We start from the raw sequence: 19,808 nt of genomic DNA on the forward strand, positions 1-19,808 counted from the left end.
GTTAGTAACAACTGGAAGGTAATTGTCACTGCTGCTTTATGTCTGTGGGAGCCTGTGGCTTAATGGTACTTCAATCCTGTAGTGAAGAAGAGACTTTCAAATCCCTCTGAGGGCTCAAAAACAGAAATATTTTGCACTTACTAAATCAGAGGTAAACACATCTTGGTGCTTATTAATCTTGCAGAGCGTAAATCTATTTTGCTGTAATGCATTACGTCGTCAGATGTCTGGAGACTAACATCATTAGATGTACATGCTCCTAAATAGCGACCTGTTCTCTGGTCCACCTGTGAGACCATCTGATTCCAATTAAATCAGGTCCTCTTGCAGTTTGTCTTTATCCCAAACAATATACTATTGTGTTGGGCTGTTTCGGTTATAAGGGCTAGAAAGAATCACATTGGTTAATTCAATGAAACATAATCTATAGATGTGAACGATACTAAAAAGAAAAGATTAAGCAAGATTTAGCTGACACAGTATCAATTCACAGGACATCTAAACAATAGCAATAATTCAAAACTAATTCTGCAATTATTCATCTGTCTATACTATACAAGTTAACAATAAATAAAAAGGCCCCATTGGAGCCGGCAAACACCCAAAGGTGACGTTACCTGACGCAGGTTTCGGGACACGCGGACTGCGTGCCATGCGTTGTCGTTAAACTTGCCGTCCGACGGCTCCACGAGAGCCTCGAAGGCGCCCGAGCCCAGGTTGATGACCAGGCACACGGCTCCGCTTTTCAGAGACAGATTGACGTAGTCGGCCGACTTTCCGGTGTGGAGGAGGAGGCCGTTTCGCTGCAGAGTCCGGAAGGACAGTGTGATCTCATCTGTGCTGCTCTGGATGGGCTTCTGGGACAGGTCGTAGCTGAAGAACTCATTACCCTTGAACGTGGCCACTGACTCCGCTTGGCCTTGTTGAAGAGAGATAGAAAGAAGTCAGGGAAAGGTCGTTAGATACGGGATGGATGTGGACCAGTAGTGTGATCATGGCAGTGGCTGACACTGAGTGTCATTTTTATACTGGTGTCAAGAGCACACGGATGAAGCTTTTTGTTCAGCATACATTCATAGAATTGTAGTGTACTGTTTACTGTTACTTGTGAAGGGCTGGTGCAGTACTCGCAGACATCAGTGTTCTTTAGGATATTTGTTGAACCAACACAAATTGGAAAACAAGTCTTGTTATATTCGCTTACATCCAATCAGCTAACCTACCTAGTTATGTTCATCGAGGCGTTTCATTCTAGTGTTATATTCAAATATCAGTATGTCATATATATTTATATATCAATCTGCATATATTACGGACATGAATTGTTCATCATTTATTATTTTCCTAAAGGCATTTTGAATACAACAACTCCACGGAGCGCATACAACAGACCTGAAGTGGATGCCACGAGACATGTTTCCCGTTTCTGAGATTACAAGACTTCCTTCCTGATATTTTATTGGCTGCTGCTCAATGTTCCAGCCCATGCGGGTACAGTGCACATACCTGGCGACTATACGGCCACAAAACTTGAAAAAACCTGCTTAGGCTAAACCATTTTTAGTATTTGTTCAATTCAAATATGGTTGAATTTTACGGTGAAAAGATTTTGAAATAAACTGACCATGTAGCTTCTGTTACACACATATTGATGTCATCTGAAAATAGTATACAGCGAAATACAATATATTTATTATCATCTTACCTTCAACAGAATAGGATAAGCTAAATTTGTGGCAGACCACATGAAAAATGCCGTAGTATACTAGAAGTGCTGTATTATACTATAGTGTTCTGTAGTATTAACTTGATAGTGTAGAATACTTGAATATTTACTATTGTCATGTTCAAAAACACAATACACCACTCCGGAACACATAAACAACGCTGCTCCTCCTCTAGTCCAGAGGAACTTTCAAATTTCTATTTTGAACAACACACAAACTTTTCAACAAAATACAACCAGAACATTTACAGATCAAAATGTAAAAAAATCTTAATAGTTTTAAGATTTTATCATAAAGTATAAGTAAGATAAAAAAATGTATTAATCAACAAAAGAAAAACTTCTTATGGACCAGTTTTTACATCTTGCGAAGTGGTCTATTGTATCTAGAATTCTTACTACAGAACTACTATTCTATACTATAGTATGGAATATTTTTACCCATAATAGGTGCTTTTCCGACCGGATGACATGAGACACAAAGTTCCGAAACAAGTAAAGAGGGCTGTCCTATGTAAACTACGTTTTTGTAATGACGTAAGCCAGTTGACAACGACGTCATTTAAGCAGGTCTGTCAAACAACGACAAACAACAGAATGATGGAGGGGATCGGTGCTGTGTTCGGCCAATCAGCATTTGCTTATGTCATGGGCCTTTCCTATCCTGTTGGTTTAGACCCTGCATCGGAAAAGGAGCTAAAATGTTCCTCCAAAAAGGTTTTGGAACTATTGAATTGTTCCTGCTGTGCGAAAGCCCCTAATGTTTACTACCCTTTCTGTATTTTTGAAAGGGCTTACCCCTCTGAAGTTTGGGTAAGTATCGAAAGGCAACAAGCTTCAGTCCTGAAGTGAATTAATACCAGTACTTTATAGACTGTCTTAAACCCAACCAAGCATGTTAGCATGAAAGCGCAAACAGAAAATGAATGAAATGGGAATGCATATAAAACACACACAAATACATCGTGTTTTACAAGTGAAAAAGAATTGGGCAAATCTTGAGCCTGGATGTGATTTTGGCTAATGAGAGGTTTAGAGCCACTGGCATAAATGAAGCATAAAGGATGCATAAATTAACACTACAAGACAGCTGCAAGCCTGAATCATTGTGCATGTCTCTGACATGATACACGCCGTGAAAAGCAAAAACCCACTTCGCCACCCTCCGCTTTTATTTATGAGCCTGTCGTGCATCTTTCCGCCTGGACATGTACCGCAGAGGTGAGTGATGTCACACATGCAAATGAGTATAATCTGCCCGAGCACCAATCGCATCAGCTAATCGTGAAGGTCATTTGTGTATGTAAAGCTTGCTGTTCTGAAATTAAACTGCGAGCGTGCAATTAAACGGGCTGAAAACCGGCTGTCAGAAATGATCTCGAGTAAAACACGGCGTTTAAATAACAGCTCGATTTGGGAACGCCACCGTAAGATGTGAAGCTTTGATGAACGAAGTAGGAGTTTCAAAATACAGTCATTAAGCAAATAGCAGACTGGAAGGAAGCCTGTCACAAAATCTTATCATCATGAATTCTTGGTATTTTCCTTCCCTTTCTGTATGTGAGGTCTATACTGTATTGGCTGGTCATTTTTCTGGAAGTTTATTTAGTTATAGAAAAAATCATTAAGAGAAATAAAAATAAAATGACATTTTGATGCTAAATGTTTAGTTTGCTAAAATAGCTGTCTCACAACATTTACCCTCCATTCAAAGTCACTGTCGTCTCGCTTACACTACATTACATTAAAGAGATCTGTTCTGCGATTTATCATTCCCACAGGATTTTTCGCAGCACCAGGACGTACAGTAATATTCGTCCTTGAGATCTGCATACATAACTGACGCAGCTGCTAAAAATAGTATAAAATATTCAATTTCAGGTTCACCCAACAGAGCATAACATTAATTTGAAGACTTGTGATATTTCTTCAAGCAAGAAGGCTCAGACCATCAGTTAGGAAAGAAGCGATTGGGCAAGAACCAGCCGAGCAGACATCTTCACCATGGAAATGTGGCCTTGCAAAATTACAGAGGCAGAATCTTATCATGGTGCTACTTGGTTCAGTGGAGAATAAACAGCCAGAGCGTGTTCCACAACAACCAGACCTCCCATGTTGCAGGGAAGTCTTTGAGATATGACAGAGGCGAAGCCCCCGCTGAGCTGTGTGTGCTTGGGAGTTTTCTAGATTTTTCACCAACTAAAACGTGATGCAGACACAATGTGACCCACAAAACACAGGGCTGTGACTAAGTATAAGGTAATGTTTCTAACAATAAAGCAATGTGACAAGATGGGACTAGACAATATCAGAGGAGCTTTAGACACATTTAAAAGTGCAGCCTGAAACTCCCTCAGATGTATGACTGGTGAGAAGAAAATGTACTTAAATGCTTCTATGCATTTTAAATTGTGACTTCAAAACATTAACCAGCAGAAACGGTCTGAATAAAGTTTTTTCCATATGCTAACTTTAAAGACTACATTTAATAGAATCATCTCTTTCTCGTGCTCTTTTAAGATGTTATAGTGCATATTACTTTCATAAATTTACATTTTGGACTGAAATGAAATATTCAACATGTATCCCTACCAGGGTTAACAGTGATAGTTCACCCCAAAATTTAAATTCTTTCTTCATTTACTTCAACCTTTTGTCATTTCAAACTAGTGTGACTTTCTTTCTTCTACAAAACACAAAAGAAGATCATTTGAAGAATGTTGGTAACTGAACAACACTGGCCCCCAATGACTTCCTTTGTGTGGACACAAACCCACTGAGACATTTCTCAAAATATCTTGTCTTCTGTTCCACAGAACAAAGGCTCAGAGGTCTTGAATGACATGAGGGTGATCTAATGAAGACAGAATTTGTATTTTTGGTCCTTTTAGGTGGATCAGGATTGAGAGAAATCAGACTGATATCATAGACAATCTACAATTGTAGTGATTTATATTATCTTAAAGGGATAGTTTACCCAAAAATCTTTCTTGGGTGAACTATTACTTAAACTACATGGCCACATAAGCGAAGAACATAAAACTGAAAAATATATATATATATACAGTAAACAGAGATATAGTATTTCTATAAAATACCAAGAACTGATGAATCACAGTGATACCAGGATTGTTTATTCAGAAAGTAAACTGGGTCAATTTGGATTTGTTTAGACAGTTAGAAAGCTAGTAAGACGATCATTTGTCTTACGCTTGTACTTCACTTGATATTGTAGACATGATAATTAAAGAGTAAGGGGCTAATTATAATAAGTGCACAATCAAACAGGCAAGTTACAGCCCACAGAATAAAGGCTAATAGACTATCTGTTGAGTACTTTGCCACTTCACCACATAAAAACCCAAAATAGTTTGAGGCTACTGTATCTATATACGTACCGTGGGTTTTAAATGTGGATCATTGCATTTTTCAAACATTAAGATTGTGGTGTTCACATAAATGCAGAATACAATTTTAATTCAAGCAAATTTTGTGTTTTTATCAAGATCAATTGGTCGTGGCCTTACAAAATCTCACGGTTGTGACAGTGTATTTTACACTTTTTTTCTGAGTATTTTAAGCATTAACAAAGAATGAATTTCCATTTCTTTGAGTTTTTGTAAGTAATACACATCTATAATTTTAGCAATGGCTTCTTAAAGGTCCTGTGTATAATTATTTTGAGGATCTATTGACTGAAATCCAATATAATATCCATAACTGTCTTCATAGGTGTATAAAGACTTTACATAATGAAGCGTTATGTTTTCAATACCTTAGAATGAGCTATTTCTATCTACAAACAGTACACCGCAGATCACCATTCGCCATGTTCTTTCTATTTTACAACTGCTCTACAGAGCGTGTTTCCTAAATGCCTTGCAAAGAAACAAAAATGTGACAATATCTTAGTTCTGTGTCATTTTCTGTAGTGCTTCGAAAGGTAGGTGGGAATTGCCGTTTTATTGCAATTCACAACCTCACCACAAGATGCTGCTAAATTTCATACACAGGACCTTTAAATGTAGTTAACAGGCTTATTGTCCTGAAAGTCACATTCAACTGATAAATAGTTTTAAAATGCCATTCACTTAAGCCTGTCTTAGTGATTCATATTTGAGCCACGGAAATGAAATATATAATTTTTACTTTATCACAGTTAATTGTTATTATTGGCCACACCACATGATGAGTGGTCGTTTTATGTCATTGACCCACGTTCTTCTTGAAAACAGAACAAAAATAAAGATGCCTTGTCCGTTACAACACAGAAAGAGAGATATCACTGTCTCGCAAGCAGCAAAACAGGGTTTATGGGTGTAACATACAGTAACTGAAGCCTATTGGCTATTTCAATTATAAGGGAAAAACTATTTAATAGGTTTAGTCCAAGATACCTGCTTCAACGAGAAATATGTCAGCACAGGGAAGAAAACTGTGCTTGTAATGTGATAACAATGGGTCTTTTATGTAAAAAACAACGCTGAGCGGGAGCAGTTCGAGGATTATGCTGCCATATAAACAGTCAAATAAATAGTGTAAATATTTAATATTATTTTAAGCATAGTTCAGCTCCAAATAATTCTTACTTGCATTCCTCTCTTTTATTTTTTGTATAAACAGAGGAAGCTCCAGAAAATAACATCCAGACCGACTCCAATGTCTTAATGACTTCATTCCTCAGGCCAAGCGATATAACAACTAGCAAAAATAACCACAGGAGTTGCTCCCTAATGTAGATCGCACAGATTTTGTTATGCTGATGAGATGTCTAAATCTTCATGTCCGTCCTCGCATATTCAACTTCAAAAGAGATGAGGGCAGTTAACAGTCCAGACCTTCGGAGCGTCCTGATGGGACTCTCGCTGTGTAAACTACAGCCCAAAACCCTGGTTACCCGCAGCCTGATGTATTTACTTAAGACTCTTTTGTGTATTTGATATGACAGGACTGGAGCAATCAGTTCTTTGGGAATCAAGACTTACTGTCATTATGCACTAGTGTCCGTGTCTCAGATATGAGAACAGTTACGCTTAATGAGAGGAGCTGTGAAATCAAAGCAGACAGGCTTGGAGATGAAAACGAAAGACGAGGTTATGAGCTTGAGAAAGAATAATGGAGAGAGGATGTGATGTGTGATCATACTAGGAGAGGAAGAAAAAGCGATTCGCTGATACGAGTTTCAGGATCGATCTATGAAAATGAAATTTTATTTTAATTTCTACCTCTATTTAATATTTAAAAAGAGCAAGTCAGACCAAGACAGTTGAAGTGCTCATTTCCGTTTTTATCAGCATTAGCCTTCTGTTATTTAACATTGGACTATCAGTTGTTACTTAGTACTTGACTTATTCTAATAAGGCTAAAATTCTGTGTGATGCAGGATGAGAGAAGATGTTGACCTACTGCTACTAGAGTTCCATATTTAATGATAACATTTCCCTCTTTGTCAGGTCAAAAATAAAGTAATAAGAACCTAGGTAGGTTTGGCTTGTTGTGTAGGCATTATATACTGAATGTTTGCAATGGGTCAGCATCTCTTTTCTTCTGTAAGAATATTATTTATGTTGTGCACCTGCATTAGATATGCATATACAGTATACTATTCTTTTGTTAGTGCAGGATGAGTCATCACATTTTTGGTCCACTTTCCCAGGTGAGACTGTACATTTAAGAACCTACTGACTGACAGCAACAACGTTTATGGCAACATATGTTTGTTTTTTTAACTAGGGCTGTCACACGATCAATCAAATCCAGAATAAAAGTTTGTGTTTACAAAATATATGTCTGTGTACTGTGCATATTCATTTTTGTATTTAAACATATTTACAAATAACTTAAATTATTGGTAAATAAAACATGTAAATATTTCCTTAATATGTATACATGTAGATCAATGTATTCATCAATACAAAACTAATATGCACAGTACACAGATATATATTATGTAAACACAAACTTTTATTTTGGATTAATCGTTTGACCGCCCTAATTCTTCCAGAAAGTATTTTATGTCTACACTCCCAGAAAGGATGGGTTAAGTATTAACACAATGTTTGTGTTAGACTATTTAACACATTATGTGTCATTTTGTATTCATTTTACAATAAAAGACTACAAGAAACAACAAACTGTGTGTTTTTGGAGTATATGAAGTATATCGATATCTATGTACACCATTTATTTTATAAATAAACAGAACTAGCCCTTATTTTCACCTTTACGATGCTAAAACTTACATGAATCAAAAATCGCTTCAGGCTCGAATGGAAAATCTTTAAAAAAATGAATGCTACTTAAAGATCAAACGCTACAATCGAAGGCTTCTTCCTGCGGTAACTGCACATGGTGAAGTAGCACACGTGGCTGTGTTTCTAATAGAATTGAGATTGTATCAAATCATTACAGCAGCTGAAAAGAATAAAGCAAGTAAAAGAAAACAGAAGGAATTGAAAACAATGTTGATGAAGTCCCATTAAATAAGCAGGTCGGCACTAAGAAACGGTCCAGACAGTAAAGACTAACTGAATGGCGCACAGTGGGAAATAATAGCAAGCCAAACATAATCTCGAGAAGGTTATTATTCCCGAAAACCGTGTCCTCTCCCAAGGATGTAGCATCTGAGGACGTTTCCCGGCTCTCATCAAGACCTCCACCTCTCTGCCCGTCTGAGCTCAAAGTGCCCCTCTGAAGCAGGCTTCTCCAATTAAAGAAACACAAGCCTGGACCTCCGTGTTTTTTATGAGACAACAGAGACAGCTATGACACAGAACTCATTTATAATGCCATGTGTGACTGTGGGTGTATGTGCTTTTCCTGACAGGTGAGTTTGTCTCTGATGGTTGTGGAAAGCTAGTGTCTCGCAGCGAGAAATATCAACAGCTGATTAAGTTCGGGCCCTGCAGCAGCCGAAGCCATTTGCTTTGCAGATTAAACATGGCTATATGAGAGAGAGAGAGCGGGGCGAGAGAGCAGAGGGAGCCATATCTATTGGAGTTAACAGTGCTATTTCCTCTTAAATCGTGATGGAAGATGATACCAGGAGCGACAGTAATGTGTGTCAGGGGACGCTGGCGTTTATGGCGAGCTAAATCAAACCACAATTTCTTTTTTTGGAATATAAGGAAATAATCATGGGCAACATACCTCAAACTTACACGCAGCGCACGATCAATGTTTATAATAAGGGCATGTTTAAGCGGCAGCTCGATGTGAAATGCATATGGACTTAGTTGATTTGAGTGAGAAATAGAGCAGAAATTAATTAACAGAAGATTCCCCAGAGGAGCATGACGACGCGTGAGTTGAGTCGCGCTGGTCTTTATCGAACAAGCCGTCTTCTCGCCAGCCCCCCCGGTGTCATTAAACCTCATTGGAAAATTATTAAAACATCCACAGGCTAGTTCCCTACGCTGGATTTCACAGATAAAATCTGCCCTTGGTGGAGGAAGGCGGGGAGGGGAGGTTCATACAAACAGCAGGTCACCATATTGAGGTCTGTTGGAAGACTTTGAGCTGCCAGCAACCGGAAAACATACAATTTATTAAAAAGAAAAAGAAAATATTGATTCTAAATTAATGTTAAAAACAGGAAAACATACCTTTAAAGTCGGAATGTAATAGAAGTTACCTGGAAGTTAATTGATAGTGTTTTCTTCTGCATTGTGATGTATAACTGAGCTTTTTGAATGAAAAAAGATTTAATGCAGAAATAGATTTTGGGAATTGACTGGATTGCTAGAAGTTGGAAGTTAGAAATGGAATTATATCATATCATACATTATATCATATTTATATCATATATTATATTAAACTACATTATATCAGGATCGGCCAAGCCCCTCTAGCCTGGAACTCAACTCTGGTTGCCAGACGCGTGTATACGCTATATGTCAGACCATTGGCCACAAGGCTATCAGCTCCAAACAGACGTTTCATTCATTCATTAAAAGGACACATTGATTAATTACAATAGTACAATAATAATAATATAATTACTGATTTTTTTTTAAAAGGGAATGACCCACACGAGTGAATTATTTACTATGTTCCATATTACTTTTTATTTATGGTGACTAACACTCTCCCCACCAGCATTTTTAAAGCTGTTAGAGCATTTTCTTAAATCAATATATAAACATACAATCAGGGCCGTCACAGGAAGAGATCATGTATTTTAAGGAATTTTTATGATGATTTTCTAAAAAAAGTTTATGTCTTTTCCAACGATCGCAACTTTCACACGCATCTGATGGACAGATTATCCGCAGTCTTTGTTGTTAATGCTGTGAATATTTCAGCAAAATGCTTTCATCAATTTAACAGCATTGGATTAAAGATGCAAAGGTAAACCTTTACCGAACACATCCATTTGATGTATCCAGATGGGGTGAGATAAGCACGCGCTGATACCCATGGGCTCTTATTTAATCAGTAATGCCTTCACGTCTCCTCGTTCAGCCAGTTTAACAGCATTATTAAAAATGGAAACTTTATCATTCAATCATTCAAATGAACTGTACACTGAAGTGGACAAATCAGCTGGATTTACACAGTAACAGTAAATCATTACCTTTATTTTGACATGTTGAAGTGCGATTCAATTCCTCACTGAACAATTCAATATTTAGACTATATTCATATATAGTATTCAAATGTTCAAACATTTGACATTGACAAAATTACTTTTTGTTTACCGTTTTGTTTTACTTTAAAACCTTTTTAGACAACCAACTTCGTAACAAGGCAGTTCCTAATAAGTTAGCGTGGTTCAATATAATGAAAAATTTCAAAACCTTGTATAAATGTTTTCGACAAACACTTATTACTCACCCTGAACTATGTATTCTCGCGGCTCAATGGTAGCAACACTAGAAGTGTTGATCGTAGCATCTTCATGTTGGCTAATGTTAGCTTTCACAAATTTATCGAATGATCCTCTTAGTATTTTCTGAAACTCTTCCTTCATTTTATTTATTTTCCTTTTTTCGCCCCCTGACTCGTGTCAAGGAAATCGTTCAAAGGATGTCGTGCTGCAGCTGACATGTTTTATTCTTCATCAGAGTGAGCAACTACGTACATAGAAGGAGCATTCCATGGAGCAAGCACGCAAGCAGGTACATAAGGACATATTGAAAATTGTATACATTTTTTAATGTGTTATGAAATTATATATAGAGGAAGGAAGACACATCGGAAAATTTATTTTGCTGAGTGAGAAACTAAAAAGAAACACTAAAATATGTTTTAATTTTTAGGTCATGCGCGAGGCCTTGTGGAGTGCAAGGCCCTGTGCGGTCGCACACCTGGCATGGCCCTTAAGACGCCTCTGCATTCAATATATCAAAGGAAAGAACATAGCCTTTGCCTGTACACTAAATCTGATTGTAAACAGATCTTTATCTGTTCTCTCGAATGTGGGGAGTTTCTAAAAAAATATTTTGAACAAAAAGCTGAGAATTTGCGTTTTGTCAAAGACTTCATTCAGAGTAATGATCAAAGCGAGAGAGTATTTCCTGCTTTTGGATCAAAACTGTTTACTAGTGCTTACCGTTAAGAGCTGGTTTAAAAATCCTAGGAACTTCCAATGCATGTACATAAGAAATGATATCATATTGAAATTAAACCAATATAATTAAATAAATATTATAATATAATATATATGGTGTTTGTTGGTGGTGGAGATCCAGTGGGGCTCGAACAAAAATGTTTGGACACCACTGCTGTAGTCTATCAGAATGATGGATGGGTAACAGTGCCCCCTAAAAACATGGATAACCGAAAGCACAGTTCTCATAAATGACAGATTCTACAAATTCTGTCCTATCAAAGGCAGGGAAATAATGAATATTTTACACCGTGTCTACACCGGGCGCGGCGTGGCAAAATGCAACGTGACAAAAGAAAATAGAACGCATTAGAACCGATTAGAATTTTAAATTTGGTCCACACTGGATGCGGCGCCTCATGCCGGTCACATCTGGTGTAGACACGATAAATAAAGGCCTCCAAATGTACTATAAAACTGAATCCTGCACTCTGAGATTTTGTACTAAACAGTCAATAGACTCTCAAAATACTTGTTTCATACATGGCATTGCTCAGCACCCAAGGTAAACACCCGTAGCGGCAAAGCAATTCATCTTCCACTGTAATGCAGCATATAGACTTGCAAAAGTAGTTTATCGCCGAATCTGGATTTCACTGCAAAAAAATAATCCCTGTCGCAGGCCACAGGCCTCTCGTAAATAAAACTTAACAATAAAAAAATAAAAAAAGGCCAGTTTTGTAATGCTGCAATCATGTTGTATTATAATATACAGGAACGATACAAACCGCTCTGGTAACCTTTGATTCTTCCCACGCGTAACGGTTTTGAGATTAAAACACAGACCGGGATGACGCTTCATTTCTGCGATATTCCGTCACTCTCACACGGCTTTCTCTCTGGGAGCCTCAATCAACAAACCATCATTATCATCGCATGAGAATATTTCACAGGGACGAGAAAAGATCCTCACGATCGCAGCCTCGAGGGAACATCATTATCTGTCGAGAAAGAACAACCTGTGCAATTATTTTTATTCAGACGGACCGGCACTGCTCTCTGCTGTCAGTTAAAACTGACGGAATAGTGATACATGCATACAGCGAGCATGACAAGCACACTGCAATCTGGCATCTGCAGGCGTGTAATCTTAACATACATGTATCGACAAATACTTCGGGGCATTTCTGGCAAGCCGCAAAGCTTTAAGACTGAAAATCAATGGTCATGGTGAGGCTTTTTTTTACGAGTGTGTGTAGGTGCTGTGGCTGTGTCCTCTGAACTTGTCACCACTTCGGAAAGCTAAAGAGATTTCGAGACTGGCAGAGGCACTCTGGGAAAAAACAAGGTTTCCAGAGGTGTCGGGGGGTAAACGGAATTTCTGAATTTCAGAGAGGAGACGCAACACAGCCGGCTAAAGCAAAGCTCAAGCGATCTGTGTTTTCCTTCACATCATCGTGAAAAACTACGGCGCTACAAAGAATATCAATGCAGCCATAAATACTTCATAACTGTTGTGTGAGAAAATCTGTAGGCTGACTTCTATAAAACGCAACAAGAGAAGTTTGGGGGCTGCGGACTATGTCTTAAAAAATCTTTGACTTTTTTTGGGGGGTGCCAAAGGATATTGACTGACATATAGCTCTTGGGGCTGAAATATCCCTTTAAGTGCAGATGACAAACTCTTCTTAGTGGGAGTTCATTGTGTATGTTATGGATAAGAGGCACTCCAGGCCTCTCAACTAACACACCAACCAATAAAATAAAAACATGTTACAAAGCCAAAATATATTAACGGCTTCTGTATTAAACGCAACGAGGTGTTGGTGACTCCCTGATAAGATGGCAGCAGTTCTCCACCAAATGTCATCTCCACCACAGGAACCCACTTCAGTAGACTGACTCAGATGTGACGGGGCGATGAGAGCCGAGAGATGAAACGGGGAGATTTCAGAGGCCATAGGAGAGACGTTTGCTCATTTCATTAGCAGGAACCATGATATGTGAATGTGTGTTTACTTTACGTGGACTTTTTTTGTGCCGGGTTAAAGACAAATAATTAAAATGTTTAATGTACAGTTTTGTGTATTTGCTCAAAAAAGTGGATTTGATAGTTTCTTAGTCCACAACTAAATGTAAATAGTAACGTTAAGATAACGTCTAAAAATAATTTAAACAACATCCCCAACAGCACATCAATTTGCTATTGTAAAGTACGTATTAACTTGTTACTGTTATTTGAGTGAGAAATCGCTAGACAATTTAAGTGCTCTGATGACATATTTACTTTATTATTACATCTAACACTGACAGTCTGAGGATGTTGTAGGTCGGTAGATCAGCAAGAATATCTAATTGTCTAGTTCTAAAGTCTAAAAAACCTTTTTTAGTATAAGGGGTTCCATGTTGTAATGAGCCTTAATACAACTTCTTGTTTCAATACGTTTTTCTGAATGTACTATTTATAGCTACGTGTTCAGGTAAAATATTTGTTTTTGTTTCATTCTGTAAACGAAAATATTTCTCTCAAAATCCAAAAAACGTTTATATGTCAAGAAAATGAAAACTGGAGGAACAGGTCAAAATAACAATAAAACAATTCAGACCTCAAATACTACAAAGAAAACAAGCTAATATTCAGCAAGAGTATTAAATGCTACCAATAAATACTATAAATAAATAAATACTATAAATAAATAAATACTACCACCTTATCATATTACATGAGTAATATTCATAACATTGGATCAGTGTTTCTTAACAGGGGGGCCCCAGGTGACTTTAATGGGGACCTCAGGATGACTAATAATAAAAATTGAGACAAAACGCAGATTAAAATATATTTTAAAACAACTAAAAAACAATAAATGTTGTATTCTTTATTTGCCCATTTTTATATTCAATAAACACTTTGTCATGATTCTGCCGCATCATGTCATTCTCTTGGTTTAGTGGCAGGATCATGACAGAATCTCATGTTTTGTGTGGAGAAGGGTATGTATGGCCCTTTTGGCCTTCCATACGCTCTCTCCGGTCTTGTCTCTGTTCCCATCCTTTCGTTTCCTCGTAATTGATTCATGCCCTACACCTGTTCCCCTCTTGATTTGCTCCCTTATAAAATGCCCTTGTGTCTTGTGCTGGTTCATTGTGGTTGTGTGGTGAGTTCTTGTCAGTTTAGTCATGTGTAGTTTGTCAAAAGTTAATTTAAGTTTTGTTTCAGTGTAGTTAGTCTTAGTCCTGTCTTGTTATTATATTTCCATGTTTTGTTATGGTTCCCCCTCGTGGGTGTTTTATTTATAATTATTATTAAATATCTGTTAACCCCTTACCCGCTGTCTGCACCTGGGTCCTCTGTCCGTGTCTCACTACTCACGATCGAGACAGGTATATGAATAAACCCAGCATAGCTTACGTGATCCCCTTGTAGCAGATCTCTACAGGTGAAAGTGGGGAAGGAGGAGGGTTTCTGAAACACGCTGCACTGCTACAACAATCACTAGCCAAGATGTAAACGTAGAGCAATCTCATTGGTTGCTGATACGGAAGGAACCAATCAGTACGTCAGATATACTGATGAATATGTACACCATTTCCAAATATTTGTCACTTCCTGAATGTGTGGGCACCTAAATATGAATAAACACTTTGTCTGTAAATGCACAAAGTTCGTATTCCCGTTTGTAAAAATAATTCATTTTTATCGATACGTTTTTATTATAGTTTAATATTTGAGGCGAGATCTGGTCTAGTATTGTATGGCCTAGCATTTTTACATGATGTTTAAGGAAAATGTCCATTCATTTCACCATGTGTGGCTTGTGTTTTGAAAATATGTTCCCCTGCTTTTAAGACATTTTGCCCAAACACATTTATTTTGCACATTGTGACTTGATTCTATCTTATTTCGTTTCATTTCATTTCTTTTTTAAATTTATTATAAAGGTATATTCTGTTATTAACAAATTATGTCAATTCATATGTTATAGTTTTGTGGCGCATGAATGTTGCGCCGCACTTCGCGCTGTGTCCCTACATAACATGTATGATTTATTTAATCTAGGTTTAAGTTGAATTGTTATCGGTGCAACCCACCGTGCAATACATACATTGTTAATAGCAATTCTCCATGCATCAATTACAATGAGAAAACAAACATACCGTGCAGTAAAGCTATGACCTCATGGTTAGCACATGTGCTTTTAAACAATAAGCGTGGTGTGCATGTGGGCACTTCCTGTATTATTCTCTCTATACAACTAATAAGAACAAACTAATAAGAACAAACGAATAAGAACAAACTAATCAAATGAATGGATGGTTCCTACATCAAACAGTAAAGTGAATAATTAGTAAAGTGAAATCAAAGAGGAAATAAGCATGTATCTATATTGTTCCTGACTGAGGCAGGCATGTGTCGAGTGTTCTACCCACACTAACACTAATCATTGAGCAAAATAAGCAACAGAAATGAGCCCGTCTGAAGTGAATCATGACTCCCTCACACTCTCACCGCAGGTATCCACTTCTTCATTAAACCGCTACAGACACAGATTTCACATTATGAAAACATTATGAGGTTTTTCCCTCCTCTCAGCTGTGATATTTAACCCTCTGATGTATGATGTCCACTACAGTCAACAGACCTTCAACAGCTATTTCAAACCATTCAGAATGTGATGCTACATCCAAACCAGCACGGTTTGACCCTTGCCCCTTACCCATAATTCTACAGGACTGTTCTTTATATATGGCGTAGCCTTTGTATTTATAACAACATAAATTCCACACGTCTGATGAAAGTGCTGATCTCTATCTCAAGAATATTTACTATTATCGGCTGCAGCGGTGGACAGATTGGGAGGGTTTAGATTCTTGTTTTGAAGCGAAAGAAATGTGTGTGATTAAGATATTTATTTTTTGGATTATATAATTTATGCATCGAAGGGTTAAACGGATAAACAAGAAGAAAAATACTCTTTTTTAAAGAACCTCTTTAGGAATTCAGTTGGACAATTCCATGCAAAATTCAATCTTAAACTAAAAGATTTCCCCACAGATTTCCACTATACTTATAGATTAGATATCGATATTTGGTGGTTTAAATATTCACGTCTATAATTGTCATCCATAATGTGTCCACAACATAAAAACGATTTTCTATAAAGATATAATGAGGGGTTTAGTCAAATATATACAGGTTCAATTATGAGTAATAAATACATTCTCTGAGAATAAATTTTTCAAGTGTTGACTGAAAATGTCATCCATAACGTTGAGACTGCCCAGTTGCTAATCTCAGCTCAACATTCGTTTTCAGTTGTTTCATTTTGAGAGAGAACGTCCCTCGCCACTACCCCTGTAAATAGATGAGTTCTTGTCAGATCTGACATCGCGATTGTCACCGAGCAATGCGGCCAATCAGGTGACCTTTTCAGACATCACGCTGGTTGGTTATGGTTGCATTGATTAATGTCTTCTTTAGGAGATGATCTCTGAGAAAAAACACCACAGGGGCGCTCAACAACCAAACAACAAATAACAAAACCACCACCAACATCTGGTGCCAGCCTGATTAGAGCAGTAAGGGTTAATCATATATCAACGCGCACGTTCACACACACACAAAAAAATTATTTCAAGGTCGTGTAAATGAGAGAAACCGTTTTTCCCCAGAACCCCTGAATGGAAAAAGGGCCTCTGGACTAGCTCTGAGCCCTGACCTTGCCAGCAACTTTGGCTTGGATTTCTGTACGGATGAGATCCGGGAAGGAACAGGAACGAAAAGATTTCCTTGCATTAATTCGCTTTTAAAAATGCAGGTGGGTTTTATTCGCCGTGGGATTGGGACCCCTGCTGAGGTGGAGTCAGAAGGGTCTGTTATCAAATGAACCAGTGCGTTTTGTTAGATTCTGTTTAGTATGCAGTGCATGGCTTAACAATCAAGAAGCCCATAGTCTCAGGTGAGTCACTGTCTTTGTGATATTTACTATCTTGCCAACAGAGGGGGGCAGCTGCATACTTGAAATACCCTGAAGTTAACAATCTGATTATGGAAAATAAGTGCGGATGTTTGTGCTGCTGTTTTTGCTTCTTCTTGACAAATGTGCGAAAAGGAGGACAAAAGCCGAAGAGAGAGATTGAGAAGAAAGTGAGACAAAAAGATGCACGAGAGAAATGGCAGCAAAAGCTTCCTGTGAAACAAGCACTTAAATTTTTTCTGCTCCTGCTTCTCGTTGCTGAATGCCAAGGCCACTTCAAGGACGTGGTGTGTTCTTTTATTGCAAAGCTATTATACGTTACAGGATTACTTATTGGCTTAGTTTGAGGCCTGGGTCATTAGTTAGATAGTGAATCTTTCTCCATTCTCTGTGTGTGTGTGTGAGTGAACGGAGCGTATTTGTACCTTTGGTGTGTCTGAAATACTGCTGAGATATATTATTAACAATCAGCATTAACCAGGTCAAGCTTATCGTTTCAAATGCAGACATTACTCCTGAACATAAAAAAGGATGTTAAAATCGAGTCAGCTGTCCTGCTTTGCCACTAAACCCGGCGTGATATATTACTGTTCGCTCGTAGCTTAACGGGCGCTGTGTGTGCAACGCACGCCCGTCTCCCCTTACAATGCTGACCTTTTATTTGCGGAAATCCAGTCCAAAAATATCATCCCGGTTCACGTCCGTATTTAAAAAGTCAGAGGAGGGTCCCGCTGTGCCGTGGTCCTACGCAGGATCCTCTCTGGAGGGTTCATGAACAGATCATTCCTGTTCACAGGCTTTAGGCTCGACCTGCGCAGCCTCTTCGGTGGACCGGAGAGGTGATTAATCACTAGCCCCTTAATCATGCCCAAAGGTCCCGCTTTAATTAAAAACAAAGTTCTCTTTTCATTATTCCACTCCAACTGCAAGATGATAAGACCCCCACACAACCCCCATAACATATTACTGCCTGAACCCCCACCTCTCGCTCTCTCTCTCTCTCTCTCTCTCTTTTTTGAGATGAAGAAACATACGAAGCCTCAAATTGAACGCCCACAGTTAATTGGAACAGCTGAACAGGAAAAAAGCTGGGAATCTTAAACAAAGTCTCCATGAAATTAAAATTGACCCTATTTGTTTACCATTTTGTTTACCACTTTGTAATAGTAAATAGTAAAAACTAGCACACATAACTAGTTTTGAGGTCAACTATTCCTACATCTAAGTCTAATCACCCAAAAAAGATGTATTCTTTAACCAAACATAAAGATTCCTGAAAATGCGATAACTGAGGAAATATTCAAATGTTTTACTTTACATCCAATCCATTAGCGGTGCAAAAAAGCCAAGCCCTCTTTTGTTCTAATTCAATTTTCTGTTTCACTTGGAAACATGTCAAGATAAAACTGAACTTTATTACAAAGTCCAGTTCACAAGGGCTTTACCTTTTTTGGTTAAAACAAACAAAAATCAGTTATAGAGCAAATCCACATAATATCGGACCTTCTTCAAAATGTATCCTGATTCCCAAAAGTAGGCTTATAATAATGATTATATAATTTGAGCTGTTTTTGAAAAGCGTAAGAATATTTAGTAATATAAAACGATCATATTTTTTCCCATTAAGTTAGCAAGAGAATTAAACAAGAACAACTAGTATCAACAAACTATTTCAGTATAGACCACTTCGGAAAACGCTGGTCCAGAAGAACTTCCTGTTTTAACACTACACAAACGTTTGTACAAAATAAAACCAACAGAACATTTATAACCGAATCAAAACGCTAAACAAACATATTTAAGTTTTAATATATATGTGTATATATAAATAAAAACGAAACCGAAAGTGTTTCTGGACCAGTGTGTCCCCATTATCTGTGAACAGTTCTGTTCCTGGATGCTGATTGGTCAATTGGTCATTAAAGTAACAGCTACAATATATAACATTTCACCTATAGCTACTCTGTATATCATTGCGTTGCAGTAGGTGTTGCTAGATTCTATTGCGGGCAGCGTCAACCCCTTGTTTTTCATCAATGCAACCTAAAAATCTGTGATTGACTGTCAGTGCTCTTTAAAATCTGTGATGATGCTTTGCTTAATGCTTTGTAAAAACGGTGCCTGCATGAGTTATCTGGGGTTATTACACACTGAAACCTTCTCTTACCACTTTAAAAAAACTATAAACCTATATGACAGAGACAGATCTGGTAGTTGGTGAATTTAAACACGCTTTACATTCCAGAATCTAATGCAATGCCACTGCTACTGATGCACAACTTTCAAACATCTATTTTCTTTGACGTGGGAATTTGACAGCTGACCAACATACATTACATTGATCTCCACTTGAGCTTCACGATTAATCGTTAAAAGATCGCAATCTCGATTCAAACACCCACACGATCTTGTTCATGAAAACCAGCTCGTATCTATTAACTTACACCTCCGACTAAAATCTTAACGTTTCAACCTATGTTGGTGCTGCCGCTGAAGCAGAGAAAACAATATCATCATTAGGTATGATACGACGTCACAAACAGTCTTTTCCTCA

The 19,808-nt window shown here is 37.8% G+C and overlaps 1 protein-coding gene across 1 annotated transcript in view; it reads right to left on the reverse strand.

Annotated features, from left to right (window-relative positions):
- nrxn2a (neurexin 2a) overlaps positions 1 to 19,808 on the reverse strand; it is a 265,411-nt gene that overhangs the window by 178,314 nt on the left and 67,289 nt on the right. Inside the window, exon 5 of the mRNA XM_079486587.1 lies at positions 618 to 919. Within this exon, the coding sequence (XP_079342713.1) occupies positions 618 to 919 (302 nt within the window). The remainder of the gene's footprint in view (positions 1 to 617; positions 920 to 19,808) is intronic.

This window comes from Barbatula barbatula (genome assembly GCF_947034865.1).
Source record: "Barbatula barbatula genome assembly, chromosome: 22".
Classification (NCBI taxonomy): Eukaryota; Metazoa; Chordata; class Actinopteri; order Cypriniformes; family Nemacheilidae; genus Barbatula; species Barbatula barbatula.